Source organism: Astyanax mexicanus, chromosome 1, assembly GCF_023375975.1.
Source record: "Astyanax mexicanus isolate ESR-SI-001 chromosome 1, AstMex3_surface, whole genome shotgun sequence".
NCBI lineage: Eukaryota > Metazoa > Chordata > Actinopteri > Characiformes > Acestrorhamphidae > Astyanax > Astyanax mexicanus.
In genome coordinates, this window is record NC_064408.1 from 86,308,074 (window position 1) to 86,329,729 (window position 21,656).

Genomic DNA, 21,656 nt, shown 5'->3' on the forward strand with positions numbered 1-21,656 from the left:
TATTAAAGTAAAAATTGTTGTTTATTTGGCATTCGTCTTTTTTACATATTAAGCTAGTTTGGAGCTTGCTAGGCTAATTGTAGGCCGTGTGGTTGTATATGTGTATTAGATATTGTAGTAATTGCATATTTTATGCTGATTGTGTGTTTTATTTTGTTTCTTCATTTAGTTTTACACCTTTGCATGCTGTCAGTTTTAATAAATCTACAAATCTGACCAGTGTGTTATGGGAGTTATCTGTCTGTCTAATTGAAGAAGGGGAACTCTTTAATGAGGGCAGAACAGTAAAAAGACTGACTCAACAGTGATCTCTACCACAGTGAGTAAGATATCCGGCCTGTTCTACATCTACCAGTTTCAAGATGTCGGCAAGAGAAGAAAGGAGTTATGAAACAAGGTCAGAGTGTTCACGTTCATCTAAAACATCAAAATCATCGAAGCACTCTGTGAGATCTGCAGCTAGCTTGGCTGCATTGGAAGCACGAGCTAAGGCAGAAGCTGCTCGGGCAAGAGCATTGCATGCACAAAGGGAGATTGATGTTAAGGTGAAAAAGGCTCAGCTGAAAGTAGAGGAGACCCGTCTTGATGCCACATTGGAAGCCATACAGCAAGAGAAGGAGGCCGATGCCGCTTGTGCTGAAGCTAATGTATTGGAATCGGCAGTGGACTTGGCAGCTATGGGGGAGCTCACTGGAGTTCATGATGTCGACCCAGCCTCATCCTATCATTCAGCTGAGAGAACAGAGAAATATGTTCAAGAACAGTACGCTTATGTGAAATCTAATCAATGCACAGACGATCCAAAGCAGCATAAAAGGGCTGATTTTAGTCCCTTAGCAGCTGTTAACCTCAACTCTAATGATGATCAGATACATCATGAGCCAAGCCAAGGTGAGAGTCAACGTTTGTCTGTGAAAGCCACAATGCCAGCTGCAACAGCTGCTTATTCAAAACGGCCGTCAGTGCAATTCACACCAAAAAGAGAAGGTGGATTTATCGGATCACACTCAGCATCTGAACCAAAGAACCGATGGACTCCCAGACAAGATACAGTGGATTACATCTATCCACAGGGAGGAGAATCCAGTGCAAATGTCTCAGTGCTGGGAAGGTTCTTAGCTCGCCGCGAGCTACTTACAGCTGGACTCACAAAGTTCAATGACAGACCCGAAGAATACTGGGCTTGGAGGTCTGCCTTCCGTAACGCTACTGAAGATCTGGGTCTGAAGCCTAGTGAGGAACTTGACCTGCTGATTAAGTGGCTTGGTCCGGAATCTGCAGATCATGCAAGGAGAGTGAGATCAGTTCGTATCAACTACCCTCGTGAGGCCCTTAACATGGTCTGGCAAAGATTAGAGGAGGTCTTTGGATCACCAGAGGCCATGGAGACGGCTCTCTTTAACAAGCTTGAGCGGTTCCCCAAGTTCTCCAATAAAGAACCCAAGCAGCTACGAGAACTAGGAGACCTTCTCCTAGAGATACAGGCAGCCAAGGAGGATGGGTTCCTGCCTGCCTTGGCTTACCTGGACACAGCGCGAGGCATTAACCCTATCCTGGAAAAATTGCCATTCAACCTGCAGGAGAAGTGGATGGTGCACGGTACGAGTTATAAAGAAAAACACCACGTCATCTTTCCACCCTTCTCCGTGTTCGCAGACTTCATTCGTGCAGAAGCAAGGATGAGGAATGATCCGAGCTTTGCTGCCACAGCTCCCAGCAACATAACACCTAGAGGTGGGAAATTCTTACCAAGGTCAGCTAAAACCCTGATAGCCGTGCATAAAACAGAGGTGGACAATCCTGCTAAGGGGAATGAGACCATGGGTTCAGACAACCTGAAGAAAGAGTGTCCTATACATAAAAAGCCCCACCCCCTAACTAAGTGTAGAGCCTTTAGAGCGAAACCGCTGGACGAGCGTAAGGCCTTTCTTAAGGAGAATGGCATATGCTTCCGTTGTTGTTCCTCAACCTTCCACCGAGCTAAGGACTGCAAGGCTATCATCCACTGCTCTGAATGCAACAGCGATAAGCACATTGCAACCCTTCATGCTGGCCCTGCAGCATGGTTGACAAGGCCAGCTAGCGGCCCCTCCGAAGACCATGGCGGGGAGGGAGAGGAATCTACTCCTGCTTCAGTCACTACCTCAATCTGCACAGAGGTCTGTGGAGACAGCGCAACAACCAAGTCATGTGCCAAAATCAGTCTGGTCTACGTATATCCTAAAGACCAACCTGAGAAGAAGACAAGAGTGTACGCCATCCTAGATGACCAGAGTAATAGATCACTAGCCAGGTCATCGTTCTTCGAGATGTTCAACATAGCCGACAACACCTCGCCCTACACACTTAAAACTTGTGCAGGTGTGTCCGAGGCTGCCGGCCGCAGAGCCAGAGGGTTTATCGTGGAGTCGGCTGATGAAAAGACCAGTCTAGCTCTGCCTACACTCATCGAGTGTGATCAACTTCCTGATAATAGGGCGGAGATTCCCACCCCAGCTGCTGTGATGTACCATCCACATCTGAAGTTCCTAACCTCTAAGATACCTCCTCTTGACCCAAAGGCTGAGGTCTTACTTCTTTTAGGAAGAGACATGATTAAGGTGCACAAGGTCCTTGAACAGCGAAATGGCCCCCCACATGCTCCTTTTGCCCAGCGATTAGCCCTCGGCTGGGTGATAGTAGGGGATGTGTGTATTAATGGTGCACATGTACCTTCGCCTGTGAACACCTACAGAACCTACATTCTTGAGAATGGGCGTCCTAGCATTCTGTGTCCTTGTCTCAACAAGATCGAAATCAAAGAGAAGCTCAACCCCACTTACCAGTTCCAGAATCCTTCTGTCTTAGAACAACCATCCTTGCCAAATGACAAAACGCGACTCATGGGGAAGTCCATCTTCTGTCACACAAAGGACGATGAAAAAACAGCTCCATCTATGGAAGATATTGCTTTTCTGAGAATTATGGAGAAGGAACTGAAACAGGGTGATGACAACAGCTGGCAGGCTCCACTCCCCTTCCGCAACCCACGCCAGCGTCTGCCAAACAACCGCAAGCAGGCAAGGACCCGTCTCGCTACAGTCACCAGGACACTTAGGAAACACCCGGAGAAGAGAGAGCATTTCACTGAGTTCATGAGCAAGCTCTTCGAGAATGGACATGCTGAAGTGGCACCACCTTTACGACCAGATGAGGAGTGCTGGTATCTACCGTTCTTCGGAGTATATCATCCTCAGAAGCCTGGAAAGGTGAGAGTGGTATTCGACTCCAGTGCACAACATCAAGGGGTGTCCCTCAATGATGTTCTCCTCACGGGCCCAAACATGAACAACAGTTTGCTCGGGGTACTGCTGCGGTTTAGGAGGGAGCCAGTGGCAGTGACGACTGACATCCAGCAGATGTTCCATTGTTTTGTCGTACGTGAGGACCATCGGAACTTTCTGCGCTTCCTCTGGCATCGCAATAATAACCTGGATGATGACGTCATTGAGTACAGGATGCGCGTACATGTTTTTGGAAATAGCCCATCACCATCCGTGGCCACATACGGGCTACGAAGAGCTGCTGCAGAGGGAGAGAGGGAGTATGGCACAGAGGCCAGGCTGTTTGTTGAAAGGAATTTCTATGTTGACGATGGCCTTCTGTCTGTCCCTTCAGAAGAGGAAGCCATCACTCTTCTTCATAATACTCAAGACATGCTGGCCCTCTCCAACCTCCGGCTTCACAAGATAATGTCAAACAGGGTGGCTGTGATGAGAGCCTTCCCTCCTGACGATCTGGCTAAGGGGATGAAAGACCTGGATCTCAGCACAGACCCCCCTCCCATGCAGAGAAGTTTAGGGGTGAGCTGGGATATTTCTGATGATGTGTTTACCTTCCAAGTGGCTGATGAGGAGAAGCCTTACACCAGACGTGGGGTCCTTTCAACAGTAAATAGTCTGTTTGACCCGGTGGGCTTCGCTGCACCTGTAATCATCCAAGGAAGGTCCATACTGAGGGAGCTCACCACAGAGTTATGCGACTGGGATGCCCCTCTTCCTGAGGAAAAGTACAGAGACTGGAAACTGTGGAGGGATTCTCTGAAGGAGCTTGAACGGCTTAAGATCCCGCGCCAATATACCTCCACCTCTCTCCGCCAAGCAGGGAATAAGGACCTGTGTGTATTCTGTGATGCTTCCACTACTGCTATAGCTGCTGTTGCTTATGTTAGGACAACCACTGCGAACGGCAACGTGGAGGTTGGCTTCGTATTCGGCAAGGCGAAACTTGCTCCATGTCCAGAAACAACAGTTCCAAGGCTCGAGCTGTGTGCTGCGGTTCTGGCGGTAGAGGTTGCAGACGCAATTGTAGATGAGATGGACACCATCTTTGGCACCGTGACCTTTTACTCGGATAGTAAAGTGGTCCTAGGCTACATTCACAATGAATCGAGACGATTCTACGTCTACGTGAGCAACAGGGTGCAGCGCATTAGGAGGTCAACAAGCCCTAAACAATGGAAGTACGTGCCCTCCGACCAAAACCCTGCTGACCACGGCTCTCGAGCAGTCCCAGCAGGCAGCCTAGCTCACACCACATGGCTGCGTGGACCACCATTTCTGTTGATGTCAGCTGAAGTTGAACCTACACCTAGTTCCTTTGACTTGGTCAACCCTGGCTCTGACTCGGACGTCCGCCCACAGATCACTTGTCATTTCAACAGGGTTACCAGCGAAAAACTTAGCCCTGTGCGTTTTGAGAGGTTTTCCAGCTGGCGGTCACTCAACCGAGCGATTGCTAAGCTCATGCATGTTGCCCACTCCTTCACACAGGGGAACAGCTCCAGGGGTTGGCATATCCATGAAGGGCCCTGTCCCACAGAAGACTTGGAGAAAGCGAGAAACGTCATAATTCGGGCTGTCCAACAAGATGCCTTCGCGGAGACATTGGAATGCATTCGGGAAGGAAAAGCCATTCCTAAGCAAAGCTCACTCCTCAGCCTGTGTCCTTACCTTGACAGTGCGGGCATTCTCAGGATAGGAGGACGCCTGTCCAAGGCAAACCTGGATGGAAGAGAGGTTAGTCCTGTAATCCTACCTGGGCAGAGCCATGTCACAACTTTGCTCATCCGGCACTATCATGAGCAGTTCCAGCACCAAGGACGGCACCTCACCGAGGGTGCTGTGAGAGCGGCAGGCCTGTGGATTATTAGTGGGAAACGGCGCATCAGCAGCATCCTTCATCACTGCGTCACATGCAGAAGGCTACGCAGGAAGATGGAGACTCAAAAGATGGCCGACTTACCTGCGGACCGCCTCAGCGAAGATCCTCCCTTCTCATTTGTGGGTGTGGACGTTTTCGGACCATGGATGGTCACAGCACGGCGGACCAGAGGAGGACTGGCTAGCAACAAAAGATGGGCTGTGCTTTTTACGTGCATGAGCACCAGGGCCACACATATAGAAGTACTAGAGTCAATGGACTCTTCAAGCTTCATCAATGCTCTAAGGCGGTTCTTCTCAGTCAGGGGGCCTGCGAAACAGATCAGAAGTGATTGTGGCACCAACTTTGTCGGGGCCTGTAAGGAGTTGCAGATAGACTCTGTGACTAGCGACAAGGAGGTGCAGGGATATCTCAGTGACAATGGGTGTAAGTGGATCTTCAACCCACCACACTCTTCGCACATGGGGGGCAGTTGGGAGCGGCTAATTGGACTGACAAGGCGTATCCTGGACTCGATGCTGTTGAAGGTCAGCTCAGCAAGGCTCACGCATGAGGTCCTGACTACGTTACTGGCAGAGGTCTCGGCTATCCTGAACGCCCGTCCTCTGGTTCCTGTGTCCACAGACCCCGACGCCCCATTCATCCTGACACCAGCGACACTTCTCACACAGAAGGTCAGTGTCCTTCCTCCTCCCAAGGGTGAATTTGATGAGAAGGACCTCTACGGCAAGCAGTGGAGGCAGGTCCAAAGCCTCGCCAACACCTTTTGGCATCGATGGAGGACCGAGTACCTCCCCACTCTGCAGAGACGCAGGAAGTGGGAAAAGGAGAAATGCAATCTGAAAGAAGGGGATGTCATCCTCTTGAAAAATGACCAGTTACAGAGAAACGACTGGCCCATGGGCATCATCGTCAGGACCTTCCCCAGCACAGATGGGAGGGTAAGGAAGGTGGAGATCAAGACTACAAGGGATGGATCAAGCAAGGCCTTTCTGCGGCCAGTCTCAGAGGTCGTCCTACTCCTCTCCCCAGAGACTGATTAGGGTTTATAGTTCCTTAACCCCCCTTGTTAAAGGTGGCATCTTTTTAGATACCAGGCGGGGAGTGTTCTGGACTGAGTTTATTTTTTGTGTGCTATTTGTTCCTCCTGCCACTAGGTGGTGTCTTGTTCTAAAATTTATGGTAGGCATGTGACACTTACAGGAAGTCACCTTGAACATTTGTTTTCAATCAGGCCAGTTTGGCATGGTAGATTGAGCAGCTGGTGAATCCAAGCTCATCCTCTTTTGATATCACGTGTAGAAGCATCGTCTGTGAGTATTTTTGAAGGATATTGTTTGTACAAATATATTATGTTTATATTTCGACATATTTTGTAATTTATTAAAGTAAAAATTGTTGTTTATTTGGCATTCGTCTTTTTTACATATTAAGCTAGTTTGGAGCTTGCTAGGCTAATTGTAGGCCGTGTGGTTGTATATGTGTATTAGATATTGTAGTAATTGCATATTTTATGCTGATTGTGTGTTTTATTTTGTTTCTTCATTTAGTTTTACACCTTTGCATGCTGTCAGTTTTAATAAATCTACAAATCTGACCAGTGTGTTATGGGAGTTATCTGTCTGTCTAATTGAAGAAGGGGAACTCTTTAATGAGGGCAGAACAATGCCCAAAACATGAAGATCTAGTTGTGTTTCAGAATTGTATAAATGTCCTTCAGATCTTCTGTAGAGCTGAATGAATGAGTGTCTTCTTCAAAATCAAGCTCTACAGAAAGGAGAAGCAGACTGTCTGAAGACACACAGTTCTGAATCACAGGATTCATCATCCCAAACCTACTGCACAACGCTCTGAGACAGACCCTCTGAGGATTTCAGTCCTCCACGATCTGACTGATCTAGCCCACACAGGCTTAACTCTGACACTAGCCCCAATAGCTGTCATATTACCAGACTCACTGTCTCATATTCAGACAGCTCCTCTCTTCTCTCTAGTCCACAGTACCGTTCAAAAACTTCAATAATAATAAATGACACTTAACTGCAGAATATTACAATAAACTTAGTATATGGAAAAATATATAATACCTGTAAAATCTAGAATAAAGTTCTAAAACCTTAATATCCACACTGAACTTTTACAATAACAATTTTATTTTATATTTTATATTTTTTATCCCATACACGGCCAGTTACCCAACCCACTCATTAGGACTCCCCCTTTCACTAGTGATGCCCCAACACCAGGAGGGTGAAGACTAACACATGCCTCCTCAGATACATGTGAAGTCAGCCATCGCCTCTTTTTGAACTGCTGCTGATGCAGCATTGCTGAGTAGCATCACAGCGCACTCAGAGGAAAGTGCAGGAACTCGGTTCTGATACATCAGCTCACAGACGCCTTCTGTTGAGTGACATCACCCTTTGGAGTAATGGGGGGAGAAAGAGCACCATCTACCCAATTGTGCTCTCTCAGGGCTCCTGCAGCTGATGGCAAGCTACATGGCAACACCTTAGTCCGCTGGACCACTTGAAGCCTCTTCTAATAACATTAATATACAGAGTTAATTTATATAATAATACCCAGAAGGGTTTAGCCATAAAATAATACTGAGAATTGAGTTTTAAAATAATAAAATCCAGAATAAATGTCTAATAAAAATATTTAGTTTTTTTTAGTTACATTAATATCCAGAATGTCTGTGGTGACGATCTTAACATTGTAAGGTAGAAAACTCTTCAGAATGTGATTCATGATAAATTATTGCATTGTATTGTTTATTGTTTGTAAAATTGTATTGTTCCCCAAATACTTGAACTGAGCAAAGTGTATAAAATGTATGAATCAGTGCTGTTCATAATATTTTATTTTACATGCTATAGGTTGTAAGGTTGCACAGAACGTAAAATAGAGAACATAGAACATATCTATTGTAGTTAATTGTGAGGAGAGGTGGGTGCTTCGCTTGGTTAATTTGTCACACAGAGCTTATTTGTCATTCTAATCACAGCAGAGGGGTTACAGTCTGCAGAGGGCAGCCAGGTCCCATCACTCAACTGTAATCACAGTTCTCACTGGATTTATTTTTCCATCAAACTCAAACATTTACATAAGAAAAGCAATGCCAATTAATTTTTTTTTGTTGAAAAGTTTGACCCACACAGTTTTACAGCTTTTTTTTGACTGTAAATGAACTGCTTTTGTTGTTGGTTGAATCTGACTATGATGGTGTTTCTCTAAAAGAGATGCCCCCGAGATAAAGCCTTCATTGAAACCACATTAGACTGCTTGATTATACTGGATAATTGATGGATAAGTTTAATTAGGCTTACACAGAAGTGTAGCCTGAAACTCCAGCTTCATTTCCATCTGGAGAGAGGTGGTGGGCATAAATGTCAGATTTGCTCCAGATGACACCTACAACCTAATCCTGAGTAGTAATATGAGTTACTACTACAGATTCAGAATCACATCCACATTTAATGCTGGAAACCCCACACACACATGGAAAGACAAGAAGAAAGAAAACTCATAATAACTGTATGAATGTGATTGTTGCCACACTTATATCATAAATAACTGTTTTCTGTAGAAGACTGAAACAGAAAACTGTTGAATTGTTGTTTTCTTCATACGGCTGTAGGTAGTTCAGTACAGTCAGAACACACGCAGGAACACAGCATGGCCTGCAGTGTTGCTTGTATGACAGGCAGACGCTGTGTTTGTGCACTTCAAGTGATTTGAATGTCGTGGCTCTGGGGTTTTGCTCTACTGGGCTCTGTAGGATTTGCTCTGCTGCAGCTACCAGCCCTCTCTGCTGTCAGATGTTTTAAATAGTCGCTGAGATCAGGCTGTTGCTTAGTATAAAAAAATAAATCAAAATTGACTAACTGTTACAAATACCACTTTTAAATATAAACTAGTTACAGCTAAAAAATATATGTCTATGTTTTACAGCGGCAGAGTATCTTCTATTTAAAAGCTCAGTGCACATGCAGGTAATAAAGAATAAATAATGATATTTTTAAACCTGTAGCCCTGGTTATCAAATCTGGACCTTGAAACCAGTCAGTGAAGTTTTCAGACCTGTTTTTGCCCGTTAACACTAATAATTTGGTAAAAACATGTTCCACTAAGAAAACTGCTAATTCTGTTGGAAATTAATAACATTTCCATAAAAAAAATCAAGGTTATAATCAGGCCCTTTGAAAAAATGTAAGAACCGTTTGTAGGTTAATTTTTATTAATTTAATAATTCTAATTAATAATTATACTTATTCCTTTGCCTACAAAATAAGTTGTCCTCAGATATGAGATAATCATTTCACCTTTATTTAAATGCCTTTATTGAATACTATCTTTACCATATGAAAGAATACATTGTAATATGTATTTAAACTAAAAAGAGTAAGTTTTAATCAAATTTTACTATTATTTTGTGGTTGCTCAAAATGTGTGCCACATGTTCTTTACCACCATCAGATATATTTATAAAAAGCAATAAAATCAGGAAACCACAAGATCAAATACAATCCTGGGGACACCATTTTAAACCTTATGTAAAGATAACTCAAACTCCTGTATATTTCCTATTTTCTGTATAACTTCATATTTTTGAACACTGCTACTGTCATAACCATAACATGTCACTATCAGTTTTATATAAAAATATTGGATTCTAATTAGATTATGAAATAAATGTGTAATTTTTAAGATTTAAGATGTCTGAAATAGCTAGCAAACATAGAGGAACACAAATTCAAGGATTCAGGTCCAGATTTGAAGACCCAGAGACTGTGTTACTGAATAGCATTTTTAAACGCCTGTAAAAATATTATTGAGGATTTTTGATTCTCATTTAATGTCATTGTTTTATTTTGCATGTTCTTTGTTGCCTCGTTGTGAAAGCCTGTCTATCACCTACGTGTTATTATCGAAGTTGTTAAATGATGTGCATGGGCGTGTGGTAGTATGGGGTGATTAATCATTGTGCCTGTAGCCCTCCTACTTCACACTTCTGTCCATATATGCTCAGATCAACTCTGATAAATTGCGGTTGGATTCTCTGAGTGGTGCTCTTGCCCACTGAAATAGACCCCTTTGTCTTATAAATGTGGGAAAGTGGGAAAAATGTTCACAATTAGCCATCTTCTGGAGCTTCGCTTTTCGCTCTTTTTGCTTTGAAAAATCTGTTTTGCACTTTTGCTCTGAATATGTATTTAAATGCTTCAGTCACTGACTCTCGTTTTTGTCTTTTTTTGTTGCAGACCACCAGTTTACCCCTTGGTCATCTTCCCGACACTTCAATGAGGACAGACGTGTCCCTCAAACCAGGAACATGAAGGGCTTATCCAGCAGCCGTGCCCAGCACCAGATCCTTTCGCCTCACCCCTGCGGCCTGGTGGAGTGTGAGCACCCCCACGACCTGCACGGCATGCACGTCTCGGACCCCCGCCACTCCTACCTGCTCAGCCCCACGGAGAGCTGCGCCATGGACTACCATCACCGCTACTCGCCCCGAAGCTCCATTCACTCTGACTGCATGATGATGTCCCCGGTGATGCTGCCCCCGGTTGCTACTGCTGACCACGTCTCCAGCAGCACCTTTCCTAGAATGCACTACAGCTCCCAGTACTACGACTCAGCCACGCGAGACGACTGTGCCACCATCACCACCTCCGCCACTTCAGCCGCCGCCATCGCCGCCGCATCCTCCTCCTCTCACCACGCCGGCGGCAAGAGCAACCGCATCCCTGCCAACCTCCTGGACCAGTTTGAGAAGCAGCTGCCTCTGCATCGTGACGGCTTCCACACGCTGCAGTACCAACGCACTTCCACCACGGCCACCAGCGAACAGCGCAGCGAGAGCCCCGGGAGAATACGTCACCTGGTGCACTCTGTCCAGAAGCTTTTCACCAAGTCTCACTCGCTCGAGGGCTCATCCAAAATGAACGGCACCAAGGGGGACAGCGGAGGGCACCATCACCACCACGGCAGCCATCACTCCTCTAAACACGGCAGCAAACGCAGCAAGAGCAAGGAACGGAAGCACCGATCAGGCGGCTGGTGGAGCTCTGACGATAACCTGGACAGTGACAGCACCTACCGCACACCCAGCATCATGGGCCGACACCACGCAGAACACGCCGGCCACTGCTTCCCCGAATCAGTGCACTCTCACTTCGGTGACCACTCGCTCAAAACCTCCAAGAGCAACAACGACGTCAAGTGCTCGGCCTGTGAGAGCATAGCAATGGCTCCCGAGGGAAAATTCATGAAGAGAAGCTCCTGGTCCACGCTCACTGTCAGTCAGGCCAAAGAGGCATACCGAAAGTCGTCCCTGAACCTGGATAAGTCCTCAGTCCATCATGACCTCAAGCCTTCACTACGCGGCAGTCATTATCTGCAGGTCAGTAAGATGCCTGTCTAATCCTGGGTGCTACAGATTGTTACAGTCCAGACATTTTTTACTGATTGTTTTTTATGGAGTGAAACCATTTCCATGCTGGTATTAAGTGATGCATCTGTTACTAATATGAATGGCCCACTGTCATAAGCCTACTAATTAGCAGGTTGGGTTGCATCCTAGTTTACTCAATTTGAGGTGCTATGTTTTGATTTGAACAATTCCTTGCTTCAACCTGGCTGTTTTTTGAATTTGAGATGACATTTGTTGACATAGTGTACAGGACTGCATGCCTATTGTTGCTCATAAAATGGGAATGCCTAATTTTATTAGTTTAACGCTTTATGTAAGACATATGCTGCATTCCATCTAAACTTGAATGTCAGAATTTCCCAGTTCCATGTGGGAAATTTTAACTGCAATGACAGATTCCATTCTCAGAAAGTTCTATTTGCAAGCTACTGGGCTGAGTAATGTACTCTCACAAAGATATTTAGTTAGTGGTTTTAAAAAGCTTATTATTCCTCCACAGGGCACATTAGGTTTACACATTCTACAAATAGGTGAGACAGACATGTTTAAAAAACATTTTTGTTCAGCACTCTTGAAGCAGATTTCTACACTGGCTTGATTGAGTTTCTGTGGCCATAAGTGAGGTCTGTATCACCGTCTAATGGTTGGATGAAGACCTGCAGAATCTTATGACTCTAGCACTGTAGCAGCTCACAACATATGGATCATTGGTGACCAGCTCTAAAGATCATCTTCTTATCTAATTATCTAATTATTGTCTGGTCATTAATACACTTCTATATTTATGTGAATTTACAGTATACATTTTTGAAGAATGTACCAACAGCAAGTAGTCTAAATGAAGTAGAATAAAATATCATAACGTTTATGTATACCAAATTCCCAACTGTTTTTAGGCATATAGGATTTTCTGGTGTCAGAGATGAAATGCGTGTATAAGGGTTTCTGCAGGGTGCATTGACTGATGTATTGATTAAGCAAGTCTTTGAGCAGAGCCAGCTTGACAACTTCTTTTATTCACAGGACAGGCCTTTTAATTTTAGAGCACTTTTGATGACAGGAACACAGCATCTGTCTGCTCGGTGCAGCTGGGAGCCATTGATTGAGATGCAAGATCAATAAAAAGAGAGGCAATGCTGAATTACTGTGCATGATTTCAAGGGTTTCTATATGTATGTACATAACGCAGCGCACTTTATATATTCAGTGTACAATGTGATGTCCCCATGGTGTGAAAATCATCATCAACAATGTACTTAGGAAAGGCAATACTGTATTTAATTTCATTTTTGTCCACTTGATTTGGAAAAGGAAATATGTAATCTAACCCCTAGAGATGAGACCTCTAGGTCTATCCTCTATATAATAACAGGTTATGAGTGCAGTGTGGCCAGTTAATTTATTACTACTTTTGGGCTTTGAAAACAATGTCAGATTTGCTGCTATTACCACCATGGGAATCTCGTGTAGGTCAGATTGTCTCTCGTAATTCCTGAAGCACCCCTGCACCGCACTTTATTGTTTCCCCTGCTGTAACTCTGCTGATTGATGAGTCATGAAATAGCTGCCGATTAGCAGTTCACTAAATTTCACAGCACAGAAGAAAAATGAAGGCACTGGAAGGAATGAAAGGAATGATGTTTCCAGCTGAGGGTTATCGAATCAATTCTGTGCTACCAATAGATTCATCTAGAGATTTATTAGATGTAATAAATGTTTTGATGTCCTTGTTTTCAGTTGACTCTTTTATGTTTTTAGCTAAGATATATCACTCTCTGATTTCACTTGTGAACCCCGGGCACTTTCACCCCTAGTGCAGATAGAGTCAAATAAGTGCTGCAGTATTGTTTAAATTATGATTATGAATTTTTATAACAGCTTTTGTGCTCATATAGTATTTATATCCAGTATAGTGTACTGGGCTGAGTGATGTACTCTCACAAAGATATCTAGCTAATGTTTTTAATAGTCATGACTATGCTTCCTCCACTGCGCACATTAGATTTACACATTCTACAAATAGTGAGCAATACAAATAACGATGTTTGAGTTAGATATGTTTACAAACATTTATGTTCTGCACTCTGAGCAGATTTCTACTCTGGCTTCATTGAAAAAGATCTGTATTGCTGTCTAGTTGTTGAATGAGAAACTTATGTCAGTCTTATGTCCTTGTACTTATGTAGTTGTATAGTAGAAATGAATTGGACTAAGGTAATAGATTTTGTTGTACTAACTTATGTGATTAGACAGTGATTTTAAGTTTAATATTTTTATATATTCCTAAAGTATTGAATACATAGGACCAGGCAATTTTAGTGAAATTCCTCTTTAAACACTAACAATCAGAGGCGGAGCTAATGAACTTCTGTTCTGGGAGTAGGATAGAAGTAGAACACAGGTTTCTGGGCAGTGAAACAAGAAGAAAGTAAACTGGCAAGAGAGATCAGCCGTTGTCTCCAACTTCTAGGGGGAGTAATTATGCTAACGAGTCCTAATTAACTCAGCCAGTACCTGCTGGGAGCAGACCAGATCTGAGTAGCACAGGTGATGCCAGTGGTGCAGTAAAGTGTTAAATTCGGAACAGGACCGGGCCAAGCAGCTGCTTTGTTGCTGTAACGTCTGATTTACCTTGCATTGCTGGGAGATTTAAAATGTTATGAATGATGAAGCAGTTCTTTGAGCACAGCATGCCTCCACTAGCAGCGTAAATCAGCAGTTATTTTAAGATTATATGAATTAGAGCTGGTGATGCTGATAAGCTCACTGCAGTATTGAGAGATAAATTTAGGCAAGCCCAGCTGGAGCTACTATCATTTTCCTCCCCCAGCTTTTTATAGGTGATTAGAAAAGACTCTGCGCTAGCAGTTTATTTTAGACCCCCCCCCCCCCTCCCCACACACACTCACAAAAGCACATTCTCTTCATTATGTAGAAACATTGGGAGTAGAAGCGTGTTGGAGAATATTACATGAGGAGATTGTCAGTGATGTCTTTAAAATTAGAACCTATGCTTCTATTAGGGATGCACCAAAATGAAAACAAAATTTTATTTAAATTTAATATTTGGCCAAATACCAAATATAAAACATGTTTTTTTTGTGTGTATTAATTAATTTAGACACATTTTAACCATATTTTAAAGGACCATTAAGGATTATATTTTCTGTAGTACCTCATAACAGATTAGCCTCCGAATCCACCCACCTCAATACCCCGAGTCCCATTTCCACACCCAGGGTTGTCAGGAACAGACAACAGCATGCAAACAGTGTGCTGCAGCCATGGAAACAGGTGAGCTGGCTTTTTTCTGCTGAACAGGTAATCACTGGGCTTCGGTAAGGCTGAGTAATTATTCAGCACCAGTAGCATAGTAGAGACGGGCATTTTGGACACTGAAGCGTATTTATTCAATGATAATAGTGAGAAACTGATTTTTGGGTTTTCATTGGCTGTAAGCCATAATTTTTAACTAAATTTCTGTTTCTTATTCTAATTCTAATTTTTTGAGATGTCTTAGTATAGTATATGTCACCAGGGCCAGGACAAAGTGAGACAAGCGCTGATTATAAAACACATCTATTACAAACACTGATCCCAAACTAGGACTATTTATAGGGATACATAAAGGTGTGAGAAATGAGTAATTAGCAATAGGCAATCAGTAGGAAGGCGAGGCGGAACATTGCAAAGTCACATGATCAATAGAGTCATTGTAGTCCAAGGGCTGAGAATGCTGGGAAATGGAGTCTTTAGTAGAACAATTGTCCAGAATAGGCAGACTGACAGCATCAGGACTGACAGTAAACATGTTGAGACATGTTTTGGTAGCTGGTTGATCTACAACATATTTTCTTTTTTTGCAGTTAAAACAAATTGTTGGTCTTTAACACATCACACAGCAGTCCCAAAAATACGTCCCAATTCCAACATGGCACTCTGCGGATCTTTTAAGATTCTGTAACACATACCCACACAGACATGAAGCGGTGAGGACTGTAGGGCCGGGAGAACAGCACTGCTTCTGTATGTGTGTGAAAATGGCAGCGATATCACCTCCCCCTGTAGGTGAGCTGATTGCCTCAGAAATTAATAAGTGTAATGGGCCGCGTCTCTGTCTGGGTGGTGTGCTTTAACATCTGGCTCACTCGCTCAACCCTCCTGCTTTAAGGAAGGGGAGGCACAATTAAAAAGGCAGGGATTTTCCTTCAGCAAATGAAATCACCACAAACTGTACATGTGCTGGAATTTTACAGCTGTCAGTCAAGGTGTTTTGTGGTGAACTCCAGCAATCTCGGTCACATCACTTAGTTCCACTGTGAAATCCCATCTGCTCCAAGGTTCTGTGTGTAACTCAGAAAGAGTGAGATTGAAATTTAATACAGCAGGGGTAATAAAAAGACACGGTGCACAGCTGTTGGCGGGCTATACAGTGTGTGTTCTACACTTCAGACTCAAAATCCATAAAGCATGAAGTGTGACTTCTTACAAGGAGAAGGTCAGACAGGGGTCATGGGTGTTTTTGCTTGATGTTTCACAGTAACTTTGGTCATTCATTTTCAATTGTATAGAGCTGGACTCTCCACTTCTGTATTCTCTTTTAAAAAAATTTTTTCACTGCTGCTTAACCAAACCCTCCAGTTATATTTATTTCTGTCAGATTTTATTTTAGCTCATGCGCACATTTGCTGGATGGAAAGTTCATTTTGATAATTAATTACAGAGAATTTATATATAACACTTCATAAGACTTCAGAGGCACACATGCAAGAATAAAAAAAACTTTAATCCTGAAAAAAATTATTTAATAGTTTAATAGATAACAATATTTGTTGGTGGTCACTTCAGGTCTTGTAACATTTAAATCCTTATATATCTTGCCAAACATGGAAGGCAGGGGGAGAGCCAAAATCCAGGGCAACTGGGCTGGACCAACATGGTGGCGGAGAGGAGAAAGGTGTAAACTAGTAATTGGTCAGTAAAAAAAAAAGCAATAGGGTCGTAGCAATAGGGTATATTCATTTAAACTTCTATTCTGCTTTAGCCAGAAAGTGGATTCATACTTTGAGCATCCCTATAGGACATGCTTTACACATGCATTTCTGGACAAGCTGAGAGAACCATCAGAACCGTCACTGAAAGTAAAAGAAGCGTATGGACTTGAGGATTAATACAGGGTTCTAGGCAAATATGTCTTGGATTACACAGCATTTTGTGGCTCTCACAAATGTCATCCTGCCCACTTCACCAACATTAAATAGTGCCCCCCTAGTAGCAATGATAGAGTTGCAGTTCTCAGTATTATTGCAAGTCAGTGATGCATCAACTCGATTTATAAGGTGAAAATGGTACATAATGTTGCTTTAAGCACAGAAATGCTGCAGACTGGAGATGCTTTATTATGATTTACTTTTACACCAGCATTTGCATTTTGTCATGTAGTTGACACTCCTTGTCCAACTTCCTTTATGTTTGCCAAATACAATAACCGTTCATCTGAAGAGAATGTTGAGTTAAGCATCTTCTCCAAGGACACAGTGGCAACCTCAATCAACTGGGATCCCACCCATGATCCACATGAACTACAGCCAAGTCCTTAGGCTGCAGGGGTACTAACATCCTTAATGCTGTTACCACCAGTCTTTCAGAACAACGATGAGTCTAATGAATGATGCCTGTCTAGTTATCCACTGCCCCAGCCCATCAAATATGCCCTGCCAAGGACACAACTATCCCCTATCCTTATGACTGTCTTTAAGCTTTATTCGTTTGGTAGCTACACAACTGCTGCACATTATCCCTACTCTTGTCTTGTGGGAGCAGGAAATGCACATGCAGCAGATTATCGTCTGAGATGCTTCTGCTGATAGAGCTTTGAAGCAAGATGTAAACAAGCCAGCTAATTATCTTCTCGACTTGCCAGAGCAGTCATCTGCACAAAGTAATCGGTGAGGCTTAGCTGCTAGCTTCTGTGACATCAAGGCAAGGACAACGAGCAAATACCGCTGGTGTTTCCTGATTTCAGTCCCATCTTACTCATTCCACAGCGGTGTTTCTCAGTCTTGGTAGTGGGACTCACATGCCTTGCACATTTTAGAGGTTTGCCTGCTTCTACACATCCACTGACACTCTGAAAAGACCTGTTAATTAATTGATTAGGTGAATCAGGTGTGTTGTGAACAGGGAAAACAATAAAAGTGGCAGAAAGGCAGGATTGAGAAGCACGGTCTTACAATATTGAGTCTTCAGAACCAATTAGACATTTATTAAGCTCAAGCACAAACATACTGTATGGTTTTATTTATATCCCCTAATGAGCATGAACACATTAATGTATATGATTTAAATTTTTCACTTCATAGTTAATTTATAGCTCATGGACTGGTAATGTAATTTTGCTGATTTCTGTTATAAATCAAATAAATCTCGCATAATGAATCTATGAGAATTGTAACTAGCCAATGGGTGTATAGCCCTGAATTTCTAATGTGCAATCTTTTGGCTGATTAAACTGATTTGTTTAGTTCTAAAATATATGAATACATCATAAAGCAAACATCAGTTTGAGAGTGTTTGTTCACTCATTTGTCATCTTTTTGATTCCAGTGGGCATCTTTTACAAGTCAAAATGCCAGACTCACACTACACAATTTAGGCACGAATTTCTTGTCACTGAATATTAATGGAAATAACCAACAAAAGCCTCAGATTAGATGCAAATTGCCATTTGCTCTGAACTGGCTTGGTTGTTGTAGCAAATATCTAGCAGATTTGATATCTGGATGTCAGCCATGTGATTCTGGAGAGCAGACAGACTCGTCACAGGTTCCTCCTGGTAAAAGATCTTGTAATTTGTGACTCTGTGTCAGTTATCCTTCACATAGTGTGCAAACCACAACCATTAAATGATTCATGAGGAAAACAGGTTGTTTAGAGGAAAGGGTACAACAATCTGACAACTATGAAAGTTTTTTGTTGTGAACCTGGCATATCTTATTATTACATCCCCTCTGGCTAAGCTCAATGTGTAATCTTTTGCTAATTTGGAGCATACAAATCTCTATTTCCTAACTCAGCAAAGACTCACATGTGCCATTAACTCTTTATGCTAAAAGCAAGGAGCATGAGCTACTGCCAGTCACAACACCAGATCAATCCTATTGTAAACAAGGAAGCTGTCTAACATGTCATAAGAGAAAAAGTGCAATGCACTACCCTATTTTTGACAGACAAGCCGTTTATATGTTGGCCGTTTATATATTGATTAATTAAATTAATCAAAACCACAGTTAATAGTTAAAGTCTGTAGCTGTTTCTTAGTGTAAGTTTGATTATAGTTTGGCTTGATGTGCTGACTCAGTGTTTCCAGTGAAAAAATTCAGTGGCTGTTAGGGCATGGTGTTTTAACACCATTTACCGATTGTGACAGTTTTGTGCAGCCCTCAGTGTCCACCTGTCTGTTGATGTGACGGTCTGTCCGCCTCTTTTAAAGTTTGCATCACATTTGCTTTTCTTTTATTGCACAGGGTTGGTAGGAAAGTGTGACTCAAGTGTGGGTGTGACAGAATGTTGTAGTTGATCTCCCGGGGGTTAACTAGAAGCCGAAATCCATCATGATCCAACAACAAAAACAGACCCATGTCCTTGGCAGTAAACATGGCAGTACTCCTCTAATCATTTCTAGAGATTTCTTATTGGACTATGAGAAGCATACAGTCATGGCCATAACTGCTGGCACCCTTGCACTTCTTTTAAAAAATTCAAAACTCCTTTCAAAACATTGTTGCAATTACAAATGCTCTGGTATTCACATGCTTATTCCTTTGTTTGTATTGGAACAGTACAAAAACAGAGAGGAAAAAAAATACAATCTGATATCATTTCACACAGAACTCCAGAAATAGACTGGACACAATTATTGAAAGGGGATGCTTTTGGCTGTATGTTTTTGGTTGGTAAACTATTCTCAGTTCAGCAGCGACATTGAAGGGTTTTGGAAACTCCAGCACCACAACCATGTGTGATTACAGCATTTAGAACGACCAACCACCCAAATAGTAGCTGCTCTTTGGTCCTAACAAGTGTTGATTTCATTAACGAAAACTATGACAGAAAATATTCATTGACAACCTATTTTTTGTGACAAAAACAAGAGAGAACTAATAAAAATGTATATTTGTAAAAAAACTATGAAACAATGAGTTATACTGTTTGTCAATTAATAAAAACTAAACAAAAATGTCAAAGACTGACAAATGGGGAAATTATATGTAATAAATTTGATCAGAACATATGACACTAACATTTTAAACCTGCCACACCAATCGGCATCCTTATGCCCATAAGAACAACACTGTGCACATTCTGAGCACATACTCTCCCTCTCACTGGAAAAAAAAAATGATATATGGGATACCTTTACCTACCATGGATAAAAACTCCAGTGCAGAAAAATGTGGAATAAAATTCAATAGGAAAAATAGTGAACCTTATGGGGCATATGTCTCACCATCAAGACATTCAGAAACAGGCAAGCTAATGGCATGTTCAGATATATGGCAAGCTGTGCACGTAACTTAGCTCTGTTAGCTAGCTAGCTAGCATTAGCTAGTTTATTAATCTCATGTTTATTTTTTAGTGTTGTTTAATGTCTAAATAAGTGCAGATCATGATCATTAGCTAAGGTGTTTTGGTTTTATTGGCCACAAACACCTGTTGAACTCGAGCTATGAGACAAAATTCATTTAGTTAAAGTTAACTATAGCACATACTGAGTAACAGATTAGCTAGCAAACTCAAAGCAAAATAAACTTTCAGGCTTTCTTTAACCTTTACCGTTTTTGACAGAAAGCCCTGAAGGCAGTTTTTTTGGGGTGTTTTAATGTTTTTAACAGCTAGAGGGTCTGCTGGGGATTTTATGTAAGTACAAAGATTGTATAAGATGTGTAGCTAGCTATTTGCACAGAGATTGCTCATCTTTGCTATATAATAACACATAACAACCATAAAAAGACATTATTTAATTAATTTAATTTAATTTAATTGACTAAAACTAGACTAAAATATAAAATATAAATATAATGGATACCAATGCAGTTTGGCGGAGTGGCTTTACTGCTCCTTTCAACCTGATTGGTATAATTTATACATAAGATGCACTGGATTAAAAGACGCACTGGCAATTTGGTGGAGAATTAAAGGATTTTAAGTGCGCCTTGTAGTGCGAATGATATGATACGGCCTATACTGAAATATAAGCAAGAACTTGCTAGTCATTTCGGTGTCCAAACAAAAGCAGCGGGCATTCATATGCAACATGTCCCTCCTAAAGCTAAAAAGAAAGTGTGAGAAATCTGAAATAAAAGACTTAATTACACCTTCCAAACTTGTTGTAATTCTTATAAATTTTAATTTGACTTTAAACTGGTGTAATGGCATTATTATATGACCAATATTATTTAATTGACTAAAACTAGTCAATTAAATAATTCCATTTACAATTCCTGTCTTAAATTATTAAAGGGCAACTAAAGTCTATATCAGATTCACTGCACTTCATTTTTCATTTACAGTATGAAAGCCCCAGAGAACCTCACTTCCCACAAGCACACAATTAAGTTATGATCACGTTATCTTAATCCTAATTAACTGTGCTGGCTGTTGCTGCTGCTGCCTTTTTGGTAGATCCAGACATCATGCATCTGCATGTTGCATATGCATGATGTGTTAATGTGTGTGTGTCTCATGTGCGGTTGCTATGGTCGCATCCTACACACACCGGCCTACGTTCCCTTCAAAACAAGTCTGAAACAGTATTTTGCTGTAATGATCTGATTTGGGTAATGAAGACTGTAATGAATTCAGTGGCTAAATATTAAAGTTGGATCAATCAGTGTTTTTGGCACTGATACCAAACGCTAATTGTCTTTGAGCTTGATCGTCCAAGCACGATGGCGATAATTGTACAGGGTATCGTACCTACTTATACTTACTTATAATACTCTGTAATATTCGT

The 21,656-nt window shown here is 42.1% G+C and overlaps 2 protein-coding genes across 4 annotated transcripts in view; both read left to right on the forward strand.

Annotated features, from left to right (window-relative positions):
• The window catches only part of LOC103026136 (disks large-associated protein 2), a 160,385-nt gene that overhangs the window by 76,303 nt on the left and 62,426 nt on the right, over positions 1–21,656 (forward strand). For all 3 annotated transcript variants that reach the window (XM_022684282.2, XM_049484965.1, XM_049484971.1), the window contains exon 2: positions 10,470–11,611. In XM_022684282.2, coding sequence (XP_022540003.2) covers positions 10,541–11,611 — 1,071 coding nt within the window. In that variant the 5' untranslated portion in view covers positions 10,470–10,540. The remainder of the gene's footprint in view (positions 1–10,469; positions 11,612–21,656) is intronic.
• Positions 363–6,245, forward strand: LOC125799228 (uncharacterized). The gene has a single exon (XM_049475301.1). The coding sequence runs from the start codon at positions 363–365 to the stop codon at positions 6,243–6,245; it is 5,883 nt and encodes a 1,960-aa protein (XP_049331258.1).

Excerpts from the sequence above, each read along its gene's own strand:
- LOC125799228 (XM_049475301.1), top strand. The coding sequence starts at position 363 with ATGTCGGCAAGAGAAGAAAGGAGTTATGAAACAAGGTCAGAGTGTTCA.